Below are 17,874 nucleotides of genomic sequence, written 5' to 3' on the forward strand. Positions count from 1 at the left end.
AGAGAAATCTCAGGGCCACGGGATGCTCAGCCTGGCTAAGCTTCAGATTGGTTTTCTGTAAGAAAGGAGATGAAAATCTCAGACTATTGTGACAACTGAACAAGGCAATGTGGGTCAAGTGTGAGCCCGCAGATAAGTCATCATCACTGTAAGAGGACTAGCCGTGGTAGAACTGTGGCCACTTTTCTAAACAGAGGTTTTTGTGCCCCATAATGTCCTTGAAAACTAGGACAATAAACTAAGTTTTGACAAGTTAATAGCTGACTGATACCTCTGGTAGGAATTTAAATAAAAGTGGAAAAGGCAGATGTTTCAAAAATATGAGTAAAAGGAGTATTTAGAGAAGGTATCTATGGAGCATTTACACATCTACTATAACAGTAAATTCCTTTATAAATGAGGTCCGGCAAGCTTTGTTGTACACTAAGTGTTTGACAACCCTTTAAACTTATGTGCGTTTTCAACGTTAAATTCACTTCAGATAAGAAAAATCAATCAGTAGAAATCACACCAAGGAGACTTCAAATTTCTGCTTTTTTAAACTTATCAATATTTAAGATGGTGGAATGTCATCTTGTTTCAGCTAAAATCGGGCAGACAAAATATAGATAACATTCTGATTCCCAAAGTGAAAACACGGTACTTTTAAGAAAACAGATTAAGTCCCTTAGTAACTGTAACCACTGAAGTCAGTTGTCCTCCTGCTACCTTTCCTCCAAATCTAGCAGACAGCCTCACCTCTTCCACCTAATGGTGCCTGCTGAGGTGTCCTTGCAGAAGAACCACGTGTGTCTACCAATAGTGCTGTCTGATCGCAGTTTGCCTTTTCCCATTTTCACGGGTGGTGGGCACTCTGCACATGCATGCGTGTGTGCATGTGGAGGCCCATGGTGGATATTTGGGACTCATCCTCAGCTTCCCCTTCACCTTACGCAGGGCCAATCAACCAAAGAGTCTTAGCGCCAGTTCTCTCTGAGGATTCTCTGCCTCTGCCTTCCAAGGCAGGAGTTATCAGCAGATCACCGTGGCCACCCTCCTTCATGAGTCCCAGGGATCTAAGCCATGGTCCTCACACTTGTGTACCAAGCACTTTATCCACTGGGCCATCTCACCAACCCTGTGTGTGCGTTCTGATGGTCCTGGGTGAGTAACTTGAAAGTGGTGATTTTTTTTTTCTACATCAGGAAATTTCTAGATCCAAATCAACTGGACATTTACTAAAAGTGAAAGTTCTCAGGCCCAGTACAGACTGACTCGGTCGGAAATCCGTGCTGGTAACCAGCCCCAAGTCTTCAGCAGCAACCCATAGCATTTAAAACAAGCAACGCAAAGACATACACACGAGTATTTTCACAACGCGCTTACACTGTGAACAGAAATGTCCCAAAATGAAAGCCACCAAACCTCCCCAGAGGATGAACTGTTTTAATAACAGGACAATAGGCAGACAGACGCACAGCACCCCGCTTACAGTCACCGCAAACCACGGACACAAATCACAAACACTTATACCTTCTTTATTCACCGTGTCAACGACAGCGTTGACAAGGTGTGTTACAGTCACTATGGAAGCTTGTAAAAAGGCACAAAAGGAGCCAATTAGGAAAGTCCTTAGTTAGTAGAAAACAGAACATGAAGCAAAATTCCTTAATTCAATGCAATTTCTCCCCTAATTTAAAACTTTGAAATGAATGCTTTGAGACCACTAGATTAATTATACATGACCCCTGCACTCTACCCACTAAGTTACCGGTCTCAGGACATTTCAAATCAAGCTATAGGCTTGCTAATAGTCAAGTGAATGAAATAACTGTTTTAGTAAAAGTTAGGGGAGAAGCATTAGCTAAATGTTTCACACAGTTATAGCTATGGAGTGTATAGCGGGAAAAAACAATTCGGATCTGCATCTCCTGGACAAAGGAACTGGAATATCGTCTGAGAATAAGGCAAGTCAGGGAGATCTATGTACGTCAAAAAACCAAGACTGATCGTGTCCCTGTTGCTTAGCATGTATTTCTCATGTCGCAGATGCTGCATAGAATCCTTTTTCATTTGCCTGTTATTTTAAAATGCCAACGCCAACATAAACAGTGCACGTAAACAGTCAGCACACTCTAATCCTGAGATCTAAGGACTACTGAATCTAATGCGTGCAAGAGAACAGAAGAGAGCAAGACACACTGCCTGCTGTCATGAGGGCTCGCCTGAGGGGGAGGCAGAGAGATCTGGCTGCATTAGCTGGGTGGGCTGAGGGGACTGGGGAGACCTGTCAAAGGGAGCTGTCTCAGCTGTGCCCCTGTGCAGCTTGGCATCCTGACCACAGGTCCTGCAGGGACTGAAAGGAGCTGTGGAAGCAGAGGCCTTAATTACCAGGCAGTGAGTGAGTTCTAGGCACCGAGAAAGAAGGAAACCAAAACCTCCCTCAGAGCTTTCAGCGAGGCAGCCTCACTGACACCTGAACTTCAGTCCCGAGATGTGGTGGACTCCTACGCTAAGGAACCACACAAGAACTGCTTGTGCTCTCTTGAGCTGCTAAGTGTACGCTAAGTGTATGGCTAGCTACTGAAAAGGCTTAGAAAACCGCTGATGAAATGATTTGTGCAGACGTGGCTCAGACTTGACGTCTGTTACTGAAAATGATTGACTGGTGCAGTGATTAAAAACACGGACAGTCGCAAGCAGGCTTTCCCTCACGCTGCTACCGCCCCCAAAAGATTAACTTTCCTAACTAATCTGACAATGACTTCCCCAAAGTGTCTGAATGCTGCCAAGAATGGGGTTTCAACAACAACAACAACAACAACAACAACAAAATAAAAGAAATTACTAAAAAAAAATCCTTAAATGTGTTTTTGAACTTACATTGGGACTTTTACAAGGGACAAAGTATAAATCCCTTAAGTTGGCAAAACAAACTTTTCAGAATAGAAACTAATGAAAGAAATAATACTGGCTTGTTCTTAATGGTTTAATAAGTAATCCACACTTTCCACCCAAGAATAAACAAGGGTGTGCTTTAAATAATGCAAAACTTGCTTGAAATGTTCAAGGGACAGAACGTATTTATAGCCATCTTTAATAGGGAAAAGGGCTTTGCAAAGTTTTATAGACAAGCAGACCCAGAGACCCATAGATGTAGTCATTATAAATTATATTACCCTGGTCATGGATTTTGCTATTTTGGAACTTCAAGTTTCTTCTTTCTAATGATAAAATGTTCTTAATGTGTAAAAACATTGCATTTTTTTACACAAGGAGGAAAATTAAAATTGAGCCTACACCTTCTGAGATTCAATTATTTCCAGTAGATAACCACCCTCACGGGGCTGATAATTTTTGGGACACGTGCTAATACAGCGAAGCTGTCTATCAGTGCCATCCACCCTGGGGACGCCAGATAAACACAACCGGAGTCATAGAACCAAACCTTCTTCATTAGAAATATAATCCGACTTACTAGCCATCTCTTAAACTCTGCTCTCAGTCAGAACGCTCTGATCCAAATGGGAGCTGGGGCAGCAGTGGTTGGGGAAGAGACAAATAAAACCTTGTAATACCAAAGGTATGACCGAAAGTGAACATTTCAGACTTCTACACAGAGGGTGCATGTATGTGCCTGTGCATTGCATGTTCAGAAAAACTGTCACATAGATCTTGAAAAGGGAAAAAAAAAAAAAACCCCAACCCACAAAGCTTCCATAACAGTCACTGTTATCCAAAAAAATATAAATAATATAAGAATTGTCAAACAAGGAAAATTGACACCTTTTCTCTCCTATTATGATAGTTAAAATAATTCTTCATTAAGAATAGTTTTATTTTGCAATACTAGGGATTGAACCTAGACCCCTGTGCGTGCTAGGCAAGTGCCCTATGACTGTGCTACTTTAAATATTTTCCCCTGGGCAGGTCCATGCAAGTATCTATACCACATTGTACGTTCACGCCGAGGGGAACACGGGCTGTTTTCATACTTAATTGGGGGACCTGGTCCATCTACATCAGAATACAGCATAAGGAACGCCAGCAGCACTTCAAAGCAGCCATCGCGTCCAACGTCAGTGTCTGAAACTTACCATTGTCATCACAGGACTCTGACTGGAAGGAGCTAAGGGACTGCACCTCGGACAGGCTCTCCCGGGCACTGTATGGCTGAGAGGGTTTTTCCTCCAGGGGCTTCTTGGAAAGACAAGGGTCAAGATCCACCACTTTAGCTGAAAGGAAGAGACGATAGGTAGGCAGTGAGTTCCATGATCCCTCGGGTCACGGATACACTGCACTCCATAAGGAAGTACCTGAGCTTGATACCTGAGCTGTGAGAACGGAGGAGAGTGAGTCAGAGGAGCATCCTAGAAACAAAACCATACAAAGGCCTGCTCGAATTCTCAACAGACTCAGCGGTTAGGATTTCTCCATGAATAAGCCTATAAAGAATTAACTGGCGATCAATTAAAATCTGTCCTAAAGAGCATACGCAGCTTTTTCCTGGAGCTTCAGGTGTATGCTAAGCCACACACATATATACATATTGCTTATATGAACTCTGCCACCTTGCCTGGCTGCGATAAAAAAATAATTAGTATAAAAGTGGCCTTCCCCATTGTTTCTTGTAATAAAACACCCCCAAATCAAAGGTGATAATGTATGTCGGTTACAAAGGTGAAACAACCTTTCTAGAATATTAATTAGAACACAACTAGATCTAATTGGATAACTCCAAGCTCCCCACCAGTTTTCATGACCATTTCAGACTGGAAAGCATCATCCTCGGGCCCCATAAACCACCACGTCGTGCCCTTACCGTCGTAGTCGAAGTCCCAGCTGGGCTTCTGAATGGAGTCGCTGTCTGAGGGAGAGTTGGAAGGGGGTGGGGGAGGCAAGTTTGGAGCCACGCTGCACACAGCCACGGCTTTCCGATGTCCGTGCATAGACTCGGGGTTAAAAGTGCTGAATTCTGGGTGCTCTGGGATTGCCGAGCCTTCAAACGAGTTCCGGTCCAGATTGTTTCTAGAGTCACTCGGAATGCTCGGAGTGTAGGAAATGGGACGCACGGGCACCTGGGGCGGGATGTCAGAGTAAATGTTCTTGCTCGGCTTGGAATCAAAGTAAGGTCTCTGTAAGAAAGCCGTGGTTGGCCCCAAACGCTTGTCTTCAGGTTCCGCCTGGTGTTTCTTCTTCCGACTGATCATCTTTCGGCAGAGGACAAACACCACCACCAGTAAGAATATCCCGGCTATAAACACAATAATTCCGATTCCTTCGGCCAGTCCGATGTTCCACGGGGTGGACACGTAGTGGTTGGGAGTGGCATCCTCACAGTGCTTCCCTCTGTACTCCTGGCTGCAGTTACAGTGATAGGAGCCATGCGTGTTCTCGCAAAGGGCCCCGTTCCGACAGGGGTTCCCAGCACACTCGTCAATGTCACTCTGACATCTGCCAAGACGAAGGAGAGACCTCTGCAGTACATGCCAGCCCACCTATTCTAGCACCTTCCGGATGAACAATAAACACACCAATCCTTCGCTAGAGATGACAAAGCAAAGAAAACACCCAAGACGGGAACCAGAAAGGGCCTTGTGTGGCTTAGCTACTGGGTCAGACGCTGAATGGGTATTTGAGGGCCAACCACATCAAGCCAACATCTAGCTGCATTTTTCCAGAATTAATAGATAACTAAATCAACTCAATGGGCTAAAACATGGGCTGCTCTTAGGTCTCACGGTCAAGCGAGCATTTAGAAGCTGGGAAGCTAAGGTACAGTTTAACAAGTGGTATGTGCTGCACACTGTTCTCATAGGCCAGATTAAATTTCAGTGGAAATGGTCCTGTCAGAGATTATGACAGTCCAGTAAGACCTATGAGGGAGTAGAAAACACACTCTTCCATTTTAAAACGTTACTCCTTGTGGAATCAGAATCATCTTCCCACCCGTCACCATCACGGAAGAGATCACAGACAGCCCCCTTTGCTTTTCTAAACAGGGGCATGTGGGGCTGTCGTGCACGGCCACCCTCGCTTCTGAAGCTCTTCCCCATTTGAAAATAATTCACCTATTTGCAAACTGTGAGCAGTGATCTTAAAAACTCTGAACACTGATATACTCTTGTCAAACATATAGGAATACACACTGATTAAAATTGGGGAAATCCACAAATGTACCAGGGCCTCAGAATTAGGGGCAAAATTCAGAATTCTAAGGACTCCAGAACAAAACGATAGAGTAATTACAGGTGGACCCAGCAGCTATAAGAGCGAGGGAGGCTCGCTTATCCAAAGGATCTTCGCTGGGTGTTTAAATGAGACAGGGTCTTATCATGTGGCCCTGTTTGGATTGGAACTTACTGTGTCTAGACCATGCTGGCCTCAAAACCTCAGAGAGCCACTTGCCTCTGCCAACTGAGTGCTGGGATTAAAGGAGTGTGTCTGAGTCTCATTCCAGTGACTTTTGAAAAGGGATAGCACCTGAAATTAGTTTCTTACATGTTTTCCTCAAGATAGAGGTGTGTATTTTTTTTGAGATATCTAAATGTCTAAATATATAAATCCTAATCACCTCTTGGGTTTATACTGGAGAATGGTATCATGAGTGTAATAATAGTATAATTACTATAACTAAAAGTTGATAAACCCAGCAAGGTTTAGATGCTGGATCTATGTTGGTGCAAACCACTGTGAGAAATCACGATTAGTACCTTCTCATGGACAGAAGACATTACGTCACAAGCACTTGCTTTAGAAAACACACACACAAAAGAAACCCCGCAACCAGTTTATAAGCATTTGCTACTTGCCAGGGACCCACCCATTCTTCATCTATAAGGAATGGCTCTGCGGCACAGAGGCGAAGCTGTCCCACTTCACATTAGTGTTTTTGAGCCAGTCTTCTGTCTCAAGACGTTTGTCTGCCCATCATGGAAATGCCAATAAGAATCACCATATAGAATTCTCCTACGCAGTGCGAGCCAATGAGGTTGACTGGGTTAATGGTCAGCACGCAGTGGAAAAGTGCAGCAGATATGAAGCTTCAAAGAAACCATTTACCTTTCTCCCCTAAAGCCTGAGTCACACTGACAGACAGCACCATCCAAACTGTCAAAACACGTTCCACCATTTTTACAGGGTTCATCTTTGCAGTACGGACTAAGCTGACATCTAAATAAGGAGAAACACATGCAAAAAAAAAAAAAAAGCCCTCATGAGTTCACTGCGAATAAAAACAGACAGCATTAACAACGAACAACACAGTAGCCTGCCCTATGCAGAATTCCACGCTTTAATATTTAAGCTTATTAATTCACGAAGAAATACAAACATACCTCTGGCCAGTGTACAGCCCCCTGCACTGGCAAACAAAACCTCCGTTGTCTACCATGCACGTTCCTCCGTAGAGGCAGGGGTTGGAGGAGCACGGGTTGACGCTCACCTCACAGTACGTCCCTGCGTGCAATGCACTGCACTTGCAGTAATAACCTGGGTCGTGGAAAAGAACAGAAGATCCAGTCACTCAGTGGCCGCAAAGTGTTTTATAGGCTCACATCTTTATGTTCAAGTGAAGATGCTATCCCCCGACATCTAGAAAAGTCCCTTTCTCTGCAGATGAAGAGTTATCCATATGGGTCAAATCCTCTTTTTTAAAATACTGGAACCACGAATGATTTAGACTTTAGAGGGCTTTTTTTTTTAAGTTTCGGGAATATTTTTTATAGATTTTACAGCTGGAATATTTCTAAACTAGAAATCTGATATTCCAAATGCCTCCAACCCTGGAAATTTGAAAAACACACTCAGTGGGCAGAAAGTTCCGGATTTGGGAGCCTTTTAGAATTTGGATATTAAAATTTAGTTAAGTTCATCCTGTGTAAGCTAAACAGGAGAAGAGAAGAAAAATGTCTGTGACTAGGTTTAGTTAACGATAATTACATTCGGCTGGTGGGTCAAATGAAAAAGGCAGGAGAGACAGGCTCATTGTGGCCATACACAGAAGCAATGCCACTCAACAACACCCACAGGAGTGTTCCCAGTGATATGTCATTAGAGAACATGGAAAGAGTTTGCTTTTCTCCCTTAAAAGCTGGGCAAGGCCATGGTCACTGCTGCAGGAGGAAAAGGAACATGGGAACCACTGGTTCCTTAGACCAGACCAACATTACAGCACATGCTACTGAGTTCTGACCACAATATCTGTGACGAAGGCAAGAAGTGATGACGTCATGGAGGCAAACCAATTCTATTTGGGCAAGTTGCCTTTACATATGCATGTGGATAACATCAGAGCGACCGTTGCTTAGGAAGCCTACCTCCAGTGGGCGAGGGATTGCAGACGCCTCCATTCTGACAAGGGTTGCTGGAACAGTCTTCGGTGGCAGTTAACAAGCACCCATGAGCTAGGTCCACCCATTCTTCGATGTGTGCATAGGCTCTTGGTTTGTTGTTCAAAGGTAGCTCCTGCCCATTCAAATAAATAGAGTCCATGCAGCCCCTGAAACCATTGGCCACCTGGGTGTTTCGTCCATGTTTTGTCCCTTGCTGGCGGAGGTGGCCACCAAAAATTACGTAGTTATCCAGGTTGAGGGTTTTCAGAGCTCCTGGGGCTGTGCCCGAGGCAGTGTGGACTTCATCTAGAACCAATTTTGCATAATTCCCCTCCACTTCCAGGGACACTGCATGCCACTGCCCATCGTTGACTTGAATGCTCTGAACAGAGACGATCCCAGGGCCACTTCCACAGTCAAATTTGTACTGCAGTCTCCCAGTATGAATCTACAACAGAATAAATACCGTTCACACTGACTGCATACAACCTGCAGCCTTAGTCTGTGCGAAACTCTCTAAGAGGGGTATGTTCATTGAACGAGGGTAGAAAGAATACAAGCTTTGCTGGGGAACATGAACGTATTCATCTACTCTACAAAGAATAAAAACGGATCGTCTGGGGCCTCCCAGATGCCAAGTGCACATCCAAAAATAACACAGACGTGACTAATTATGAACTGTTAATGGAATACACAAAGCATAAACATACATACAAAATACCATGTAGGATTTCTGCATAAACTACAAGGTATAATGAAGAGATTTGAATGTCAGCAGTCGTGCGTCTCAAAGGTCCAAAATAAACTTCTAAGCTATGGGGAAGCCGAAAGAAGTTTTGATTGTACCCAAGTGTCAACCTTATCCAGGCCACAAGACATGGAGTAAAATACCTTCCTGAGTTTGTTCTTAGATGGGACAGTCAGAACACAAAGTAGAATTTAAATTCCATAGTCTCCCTCAGCCTGAGGTCACAGGCTGCACGAAGCCATACCTCCAGGATACTGTAGTCAGTTCCTCGAGCGTACATCACAACCGCGTGGGAAGAGTAGGTTCTCAGGCGCATGGTCAACTTCATCTCCAGTCGGTTTTCATTTTCCATCAGACGATATTTCACAAAGCTGCTGCCGGTAAAAGTTATGGATGAACTCCCTACGGATACCAGGAAGAAAAAAAGTCTATCAGCTTCAAACTTAAGCATATCATCAAAGGTAAGTCTGATTGTCTTCCCACCCCAGAGGCTGGCTTTGTTCTTTGTTTTTTTGTTCCTTTTTTTTTTTTAAATTTAAAACTGCAGCAATGGGAAAGGTGTCTACTGGCTTTCCCAGACAGCATAGCACACACAACTGACTTTGCACAAGGAAGAGACTGAGAACTCTGTATGGCAGAGAAATGAAGTCTAAAATGATAAATTAAATATAAAAGTGTTTTGTTTAAGTTATTAGTAGGCAATCTGAGGGGAAAAAGTAATGTAGCCTCAAGATGATGGGGGAAAACCTGTCAGGCAAAAACACAAAACCATCCCCATTCCTCCAAGATGAAAATCCCATCAGCCTCTGGAAATGAAAATTAAGTTATGCAGAACTGACTAAATAAAAATTCAATTTCAAAGTGACAAAAGGCACATTTAACAAAATAGAAGGCTGATAATAAGAAGAGGGCAGATTGTAATAAGAAGCATGTTAATCATAATACCCAGAGGTCTGTTGGATACTTCTATAGGAAATGCTAACACCAACTAATTAGCACAGTGACTCCTTCCATAAGCAGCTAGAGACGTTAAAACCTTAAATAAGTATTTCAATCCCACTGGGGAGGAAGTATAGTTTTTAATTAAAAGCTTTCGATACAGATAAAGAGAATGAGACACGAGACCTTCATGTATGCCCGGAAGAAATGGAAAATATTGGTTCGACTACTTTGGAATATGACAGTGTACCTTAAAAAAATGTAAACCTATTTAATTTTTGACAGCAGATTCTCGTTTTGGGATATCATAAACGGGGGGGGGAGGGGCAGCAGCATGAAAAGATGAACTTGGAAAGATTTTTTAACAGGAAAGATGTATTAACAGGAAGACACATGACTGGTGACTAAATCCCGCTCCGGTTATTAAGGAGAGTGAGGATTACACACAGCGGGCTTGGAACATGTCTTTAATGAGCTAAGTAGGGAAATAAAGCAAGAAGCTGAGGACTGTAGGCGAAATCAGGCGAAAGAGGATTAGAGGGAAGCAAGAACAGATGAAGCCCTGCAGTTTATGCAGCCATCGGGCTGGGAGCAGGGGCTCAACCGACAGCTCAGGGGGCTCCTGTTCTCTTTCCTTCGCTCCCCTTACCTCGTTACAATAAGCAGCCTGCACATAGCTCTTTCTCCAGCAAAGAAACAGTTACCAAAGCACCGTCAAGGATGGTTTGAAATGAGTTCACGAGTCAGTGAGGAATTCATGGGAGCGCTTACCTGGACATTTGGCGAACCCGCCACCAGGACACACACAGCTGTACTTCTCTTCTCGGGGATCAGCGACACATTCGGATCCTGCAGGACAGGGGTTATCTTCGCACCCTTGGTGGACAGGCGGGCATGTCCCATCTTTATTTGGAAAAACAAGAGGAAGAGAGGAGAGAACACAGGGATTAGGGAAACGACCACTACTGTTGTTCCCAGCCACTCGTTCATTACTTTGTGGTGCTGGAGGGATACATCTCACACCTTCTGTATGCTAGACTGGCACTCATCTAATGACTTACATTATCCCCAGACCTTCTTTCGTTGTTTCATTTTGAGACGGGGTATCATTACGCTGCCCAGGCTGACCTGAACCCACTATGTGGCCTAGGTGGTTTTGAATTTACAATCCTTCCAAGTAGCTGAGATCATGGGCTTATCTCATTAGGCCTGGCCATAAAATAATCATAATCACTGTCTCCTCCTCCTCTTCCTTCCTCCTCTTCCCCCTCCGCTTAACATGTTTAAATTTAATTTTTTGTGTATATGTGTTTTGCCTGCATGTATGTCTATGTACCATTTGGGTACCTGATACCCATGAAGCCAGAAGAGGGCATCCCTGGTCCTGAAGTTACGGATGGTCATAGGCTACTATGTGGGTGCTGGAAATCAAACCTAAGTCTTATGGAAGAGTAGCCACTAGGCTCTTAACTGCTGAGCCCTCACAACAAAATATTCCTTAACATTCGCCTCTATATATGCACGCGCTCTTACCTTTGCAGAGACACACGGCTGTTCTATGGTGCCGGGGAGTCACAAAACTCAGTCTGGCTGTGCTATGAGTTGACATAATGTTTTCATCCACAGAAACCTTCTCATCACAGAATTTCCACGGGCAATCCAGCCCTGCACAGAGTTTCTGGAACACATCCAGTATCCTCACGCCAATGATTTCCTCGATGTCCGTGACGGAAGAATTGATCTTGTGCAGAAGTTGTTTCGTTGAGATCTGGGTGCCCCCTGATTTCTCTACAAAGAGTAAGACGTCAAGGTGGGAGTGGGGTTCGGAGGGCTGCAAGCTGACAATCTGTATGTCGTTCTTCCGGATGCCCAGGATGTTGCGTAAAGCTCGCTGGAAGTTGCGCCAGTAGTCGCCGACAAACTCTTCCGGGGTGAGATTTGCAAATCGGATAGCGATGGTGTGGTTCAGCATCTCCTGGGTCACTTGCTGGATGTGCACGGTGATGTCAGCCACCGTTGTAAACTTCCCGTCTGTCACGCTGACATTAAGAAGGTACTGGCCTATATCCAGCTTTCTGTGTGCAATCAGTTTACCCCCCGTGCTGGAAACAGAGAACAGGCCATCCATGTGGGGATCCAGACTGTACGTCAAGGTGTCATACACATCCTGGTCTGTGGCATGGATCTTTCCTATGACCCCGCCTGAGTATTCCTCTCCAGAAGCAGTGATGAAAATCTCCAGTGGCAAAATGGCAGGAGGGTGGATGCTCTCCTCAATAACCCTGATGTCAATGTGTGTCAACGAAGACAGCTGAGGCTTTCCATTGTCAGCCACCTACAAAGACAGAAGTTGCCTCTGGCGTTATTGCAATCTCCTAATAAAAATGCATGATGCGGCTCATAGGTTCTGTGCATGAATCAACTGTTAGGTATTCATTTCTCCTCACGAAGCCCACTGAGGGAAAGGATAACTGTTCCCTCTCTTACTCCTATGGACGCTGCATTGCACTTCTGCCTAGGAAGGAGCAGTCAAAGTGCTGCCGAGACAAAACCGGACGTGTACTGAAAAGAACCAAACCATATTCACTTTTTTCCTATAGCATGTGAGGATGCTATCTAAATATAGAAAGATGACCACCTGCAGAAGTGCTCTAGGAATCCCTGGGAAACCATGAAAGACTCCGATACCTTAACGTGCAGAAGGTAATGGTCCTTCACTTTCCTCTTGACTGTCGCCGCTGTCAGGAGGACCCCGTGCTGGTTCACCTCAAACATGTTGTCATCATTTCCACTCACAATAGCAAAGGAGAAAGGGGGGCCGTTGTGGGACGAGTCCTTGTCTGTCACTACTAGCTTCAGGACGCTGAAACCCACGGGCTTGTTTTCCTGTGTAATGTTAGACAGAACAAAAAAGCTATCAATGCCACCATGTCGATACCACAAGGGACAAGTGAGGCTTTCTGAAAAATATACAAACAATAAAACCTTATTTCTAGTGCACCAAGGAAGAGGGAAGACAGGTGGAGGCATGGGGGGATGGGACAGAGCAGGAACATGAGGAGTGAGAGAAGTAACAGGAGAGGAGAGGTTCAAGAAAGGTAACGAGAACGGAACAGCATCCATGGGGTTCGGCAAGAAGGACAAGGAGGGCTGGGGGACGACGGGTGGGCCAACGAGGGATGTGGGTTGGGGTGGACCAGTGCAGTAGAAGATACAATGATGAAAAAGCTCTTCCTAGTTAATCCTACGACAGTGAGAATATCTTTACTAAACCAAAGCACAACATGGAGTAAGGAAAGCTGAGCTGAGACCCGCAAACGCCTCTTCTGTGCTAAGACAAGGAAGGGCTCCCCTAAATCTCACCTCCTCCTGTTTGCTAGAAAACTGGTTTGGAAAGGAAAGCTGCTTCAAGTGAGTGTCTGGAGCCAGTCAGAGATGGAGGGGCCACGCCCCTGAGCACACTGCCCACTTACCTGGATGATGACACTGTAGTTGTCTCTGGAGAAGAGGGGAGCATTGTCGTTGACATCGGAGACATCGATGTTCACTGTGGTGGTGTTGACTCTGGGTGGATTGCCGTTGTCGGCAGCCTGCACCGTGAGCGTATAACCTGAGATCTTTGTTAGGGAAGAGAGAACACCGTCATTCGTATGGTGCCAATCAACTGGGGTCACTGATGGCATTTGCCAAGCCAGGGTCTATGCAACTGCCTAAAACTAAAATAAATCTCCCAGTGAGTGAGTGAGTGAGTGCACTATTTTCTCAACCGAGATTGTTATCAGCAAGAAGCAAATTCTTTGCTCTCTCCCATTAAGGGTCTTAGTTGATCTGAAACATCTTACAGTTCTATTAGAAATACAAAGACAAAACTATGCAAATGACCAGAGGAAACGGCTGCCCCAGCTCAAAGGCTGTGCCTCTGGTAATGCCATAGGCAGCACCTTCAACGGAGCTAAATCTTATAGAGTCAGACATGGAGGCTTGAGCTGCCTCTCCTCATGTGCAGACTCATTTCTGGTACCCCAAGATGTACCAGGTCACCATCACACTTGGGTTCTATTTAGCCACTTAAATCCCTCAAGGTAGTATTTGTGGCCACTTGCAAAAGAAATCAAATCAAGTGAGAGAGCTTCACTCTTAGGACAATTCCTATTACAGTATCTTTAGAGTGAGCACTGGGCCAGGAAGATGGCTAAGTCCTGGAGTGCCTTTCTGTAGGACATCAATCTAGCAAATGCTGGACCACATGGTGTTGAGAACTCCATAGGCCACCTCCCCTAACACCTCACAGTGGATACAAGTATGTTAAAAGAGCTAGTTCTCTAGTAACAATGACTAAATTTCAGTCAAGTATTGGTGGCAGGCACTGCGTGTTTTCAACACTCAGAAATCTGAGGCAAGAGTATTATGAGTTTGAGTCTGACCTGAACTATATAGCTAGATCTGAATTTTTAAAAAAAATCACGTTTTACTCTGCCCAGTGCAATAGATCTTTCTATCCCCGACAGTCAAGCTTCCCAGACTCTTAGGAAGGCACCACTCAAAAATAGTAAGCCAGAGGAAAACCTGGCTCCACCCCTCCCCAGCAGAGGTGTGGCCCACCTCTTGCTGGCTCTCCACAACAGATGGCTTCTGGCAACATTGCAGGTAGAGAAAGACTCACCTTGCCTTGTGGGGCTGGACACTAGGGTCTGTTCAGTGAGTACATGGGCAACATAAAACAGACTACTTGGCTTTTGGTCTTTTGGGGTTTTTTTCGGGGGTGGGGTGGGGAAAGTGGAGCAGACATGAGAGGAATGAGAGGTGATTTGGGAGGTAAATGTAATCAGAGTGCATGATTTAAGACTCCCAAATAATGAAGAGAAAAAGAAAAAGTCAGTCAGAAAACAAACAAACAAAACAAAAAACAAACAAAAAACCACCTGAAATAAAACAAACAAAAACCAAAACTTTAATTGACTTTCAAATATTTCTATTCTGCCTTAGCATTGCCTAAGATGATGGTCTACCCGTCTGCGACTTCACGTTATACCCAGCAAGTACGAGCTGCAAGCTTTAGTGCTTTGCTGACAACTTGAACCCCCCTTTTAAGCTCACCGTTTCGCGGTCTAGGGGCTTCGTTACTTTGATTTCTCCTCTGACAGGGTCGATTGTGAATGGACTTCCTTGGTTACCCTCTATAATGGAGTAGAGGATGTGGCTGTTTGAAGGGCCATCAGCATCATCAGCCATAATCTAGGAGACAACAGTCTTTTAGCAAACAGCTACGGAAGGGACAGAGGAAGAAACAACAGCTAGCTCATTTACGGCAGCTGCTCAGAGCCCACTAATTGGCTGAGCAAGGACCTTCCTGTTTGGCAGCACTGAAGACTCCCACGTCCTCACGGGGACGGCGTGAGGGCTCTAGCACTGAGCCATGTCCTCTGGCTGTACAACTGCTATGCCCTAACATACTCTAAACGGATCCAGTTTAAGAAGTGGAAAGACTTGACTGATCCCCTTCAGGATCCAGAAGAGGCGAACTGTAAGGGAAAGTACGCACTGTAATGACGGGCTGCTCCAGGGCCGCGTCTTCGCTGACCACTGTGGTGTAGCTGTCCTGGCTGAACACTGGGCTGTTATCGTTAATATCTGTGATGTTGATGTTCACGGTCGCCACGTCACTCAACGAGGGCGTGCCTCCATCAGTGGCTTCCACAGTCAGGTAATAGCCATGGGAGCTTTCATAATCCAGGTTCTCAATGATAAATATGGCCCCTGCATGGAGAGAGAGAATTACGTCCAGCACCCGCCAGTTTCTAATTGCAACGTTGATGCGTCTTAACTCATGTGGCTCTCATTGCAAAAAAAAAAAAAAAAAAAAAAAAAGTGAACATCTTTTAATTCAGTAACTTAAAATTATGAGGTTTTTTTTGCCCACCCAATATCCCCCATTTATTTCCTTTATTTTCTTCAGATTCCTGGTGACATTACATTCAATAATGCCATCTCTGCCTTAAATGACTATAATGCTTTTAGAATGACAGTGGTTCTTAGTCCTCCTTTGATGTGGTTTACTACTACAGACTTTAATACTCTTTTTAAAAAAAAAAATCAATTCAGTCCTTTTGGTTTCCTTCTTGTTATAGGGATCGTGCTTCTAACACTAGCAGTTAAGAAGGTGGGGCAGGAAGAGTATACATTTGAGACCTGTCTGGACAACACACCAAGATCTGGTTTCGATAAACAACTAAAGAAATGAAATAAAGCCCCTTACGGATTTAACAATACTTGTAAGAACATTCTGCCCTACCTAGTCCAACCTACTTGAAAGGACAATTGCTACAAAAGTCACACAAATATTATACAAGACATTAAGAATACATAAAAACCATTAGACACTTATTCTCCATCAGAAATAGTCATACATGACACTCAACTGAGCACAGCCTGAAAGACTTGCATTTTACAATGCCCTGAGAGCCACTAAGTATTTAGACCATAGGCTAACACAACTAACTACACCAGTAATTATTCACAGAGCAGGATTCACCGCTGGCTCGGTGGACTCCAATCTTTTACTGGTGTATGTAATGACCATGGTGAAGAAGTCAACTTACAGAACTAATGGACGTCCAGTATAGGAACATCCGTTAGGAGGAAGCCGCTCCTTGTACCTCTGATATCAGAATAAAATGAGTAATTATACAAGGTTATCACCAATAAGCATCCTGCCTTGATAAACCTGGGCCACTGCACACTGAACGGTCTGAGTGACAGGCAATGGTTTTCCAAATTGACTTGTAATGTACAATGTATATGCTAGAAAGTAGGCAGTACGTAGAATCAGAGAACGAAGGTTTCCAAACTGCTTTCAATCCCACTAAGCAACAGAAAGGGAACCTGAGTTTTACCTCTTTAGAACACCCACCGACCCCCCTGCATGAAGGGAAGTGTGAGGCAGCTCTCAGTATGGAAGGAGGGCTTCCTCACGTACAGGGAAGGGTTACCTGTCTTAGAATCGATGCTGAATTTTCCGTGTTCGTTCCCACTTATGATTGCGTATGTGATTTCTGCATTCGCCTCGATATCCCGACTGGCTGCGTACACCTGGAGAACTTCGGTCCCGATGACAATGTCCTCTGACACGGTGGCACCATATTCACGGTACTCAAACACAGGTGGGTTGTCATTTATATCCAAAACAGACACAACCACCGTGCCAGTGGCTGTCAATTTCCTTGGCAATCCTTGGTCCGCTGCTTTCAAAGTGAGAGTATAGACTGCCTGTAGTTCCCTGTCCAAATGCTTTTCCAACTGAAGAATTCCGGACTGCTCGTTAATGGAGAACTGCCCGTCAGCAGAGTCAAGCAGTGAGTAGGAAATCTTCCGATTCAACCCTGGCAAAACAGGAAATCCTATCAGATTTTATGGCGAGAAATTTAAAAATTTAAAAACGCAGGACATTTGTAAAGGACGGAAATGCAAACAGGTATCATTCAAAGACCCGTCAAAGAGGTAATCAAAAGGTATAGTTCAAATCATGAGAGCAGCCAAGATTTTTTAATGTAGTATCTTCATTTCTTTGTTGAGAACGTCATGTATGAATAACCTGTATTTTGATAACTCACTCCCACTTCTCCTAGCTCCTCCCCTGCACCCTTACTACATTCATTCTTCCTTCTTTTTTTTAAAAAAGAACTCACCAACTCCAATGTGTGCTGCCCTTTATTCAGTCATCCACCGAGACTGTGCATGACCAACCAGGGGCCGCACCCTTACTGAAAACTGGCTCTCCCTCCTACAGAAGCCATAAACTGTCTAGAGCTTCTCAGCTAGGAATAGGGGCTCGTGAGTCCCTATCCCTGCTATGCTGGAATTTATAAGACTTACTAA

At 44.5% G+C, this 17,874-nt stretch overlaps 2 protein-coding genes across 16 annotated transcripts in view; one reads left to right on the forward strand and one right to left on the reverse strand.

Moving 5' to 3' along the window:
* Positions 1-17,874, forward strand: part of Erich1 (glutamate-rich 1) — a gene marked incomplete at its 5' end in the record, with an annotated part of 52,793,804 nt that overhangs the window by 24,415,300 nt on the left and 28,360,630 nt on the right.
* Fat1 (FAT atypical cadherin 1) overlaps positions 1-17,874 on the reverse strand; it is a 119,035-nt gene that overhangs the window by 3,029 nt on the left and 98,132 nt on the right. For 6 of the 16 annotated variants that reach the window (XM_087589243.1, XM_087589239.1, XM_087589245.1 and 3 more), the window contains 14 exons: positions 16,989-17,378; positions 15,542-15,756; positions 15,097-15,234; positions 13,473-13,616; positions 12,688-12,885; positions 11,533-12,334; positions 10,771-10,902; positions 9,305-9,462; positions 8,298-8,760; positions 7,317-7,470; positions 7,042-7,152; positions 4,802-5,433; positions 4,077-4,214; positions 1,513-1,572 (listed from right to left, as the gene is read on the reverse strand). In XM_087589243.1, the coding sequence (XP_087445369.1) occupies positions 1,513-1,572; positions 4,077-4,214; positions 4,802-5,433; positions 7,042-7,152; positions 7,317-7,470; positions 8,298-8,760; positions 9,305-9,462; positions 10,771-10,902; positions 11,533-12,334; positions 12,688-12,885; positions 13,473-13,616; positions 15,097-15,234; positions 15,542-15,756; positions 16,989-17,378 (3,735 nt within the window). 16 annotated transcript variants of the gene reach the window in all.

Source organism: Rattus norvegicus, chromosome 16, assembly GCF_021556685.1.
Source record: "Rattus norvegicus strain SHRSP/BbbUtx chromosome 16, alternate assembly SHRSP_T2T, whole genome shotgun sequence".
Lineage (NCBI taxonomy): Eukaryota > Metazoa > Chordata > Mammalia > Rodentia > Muridae > Rattus > Rattus norvegicus.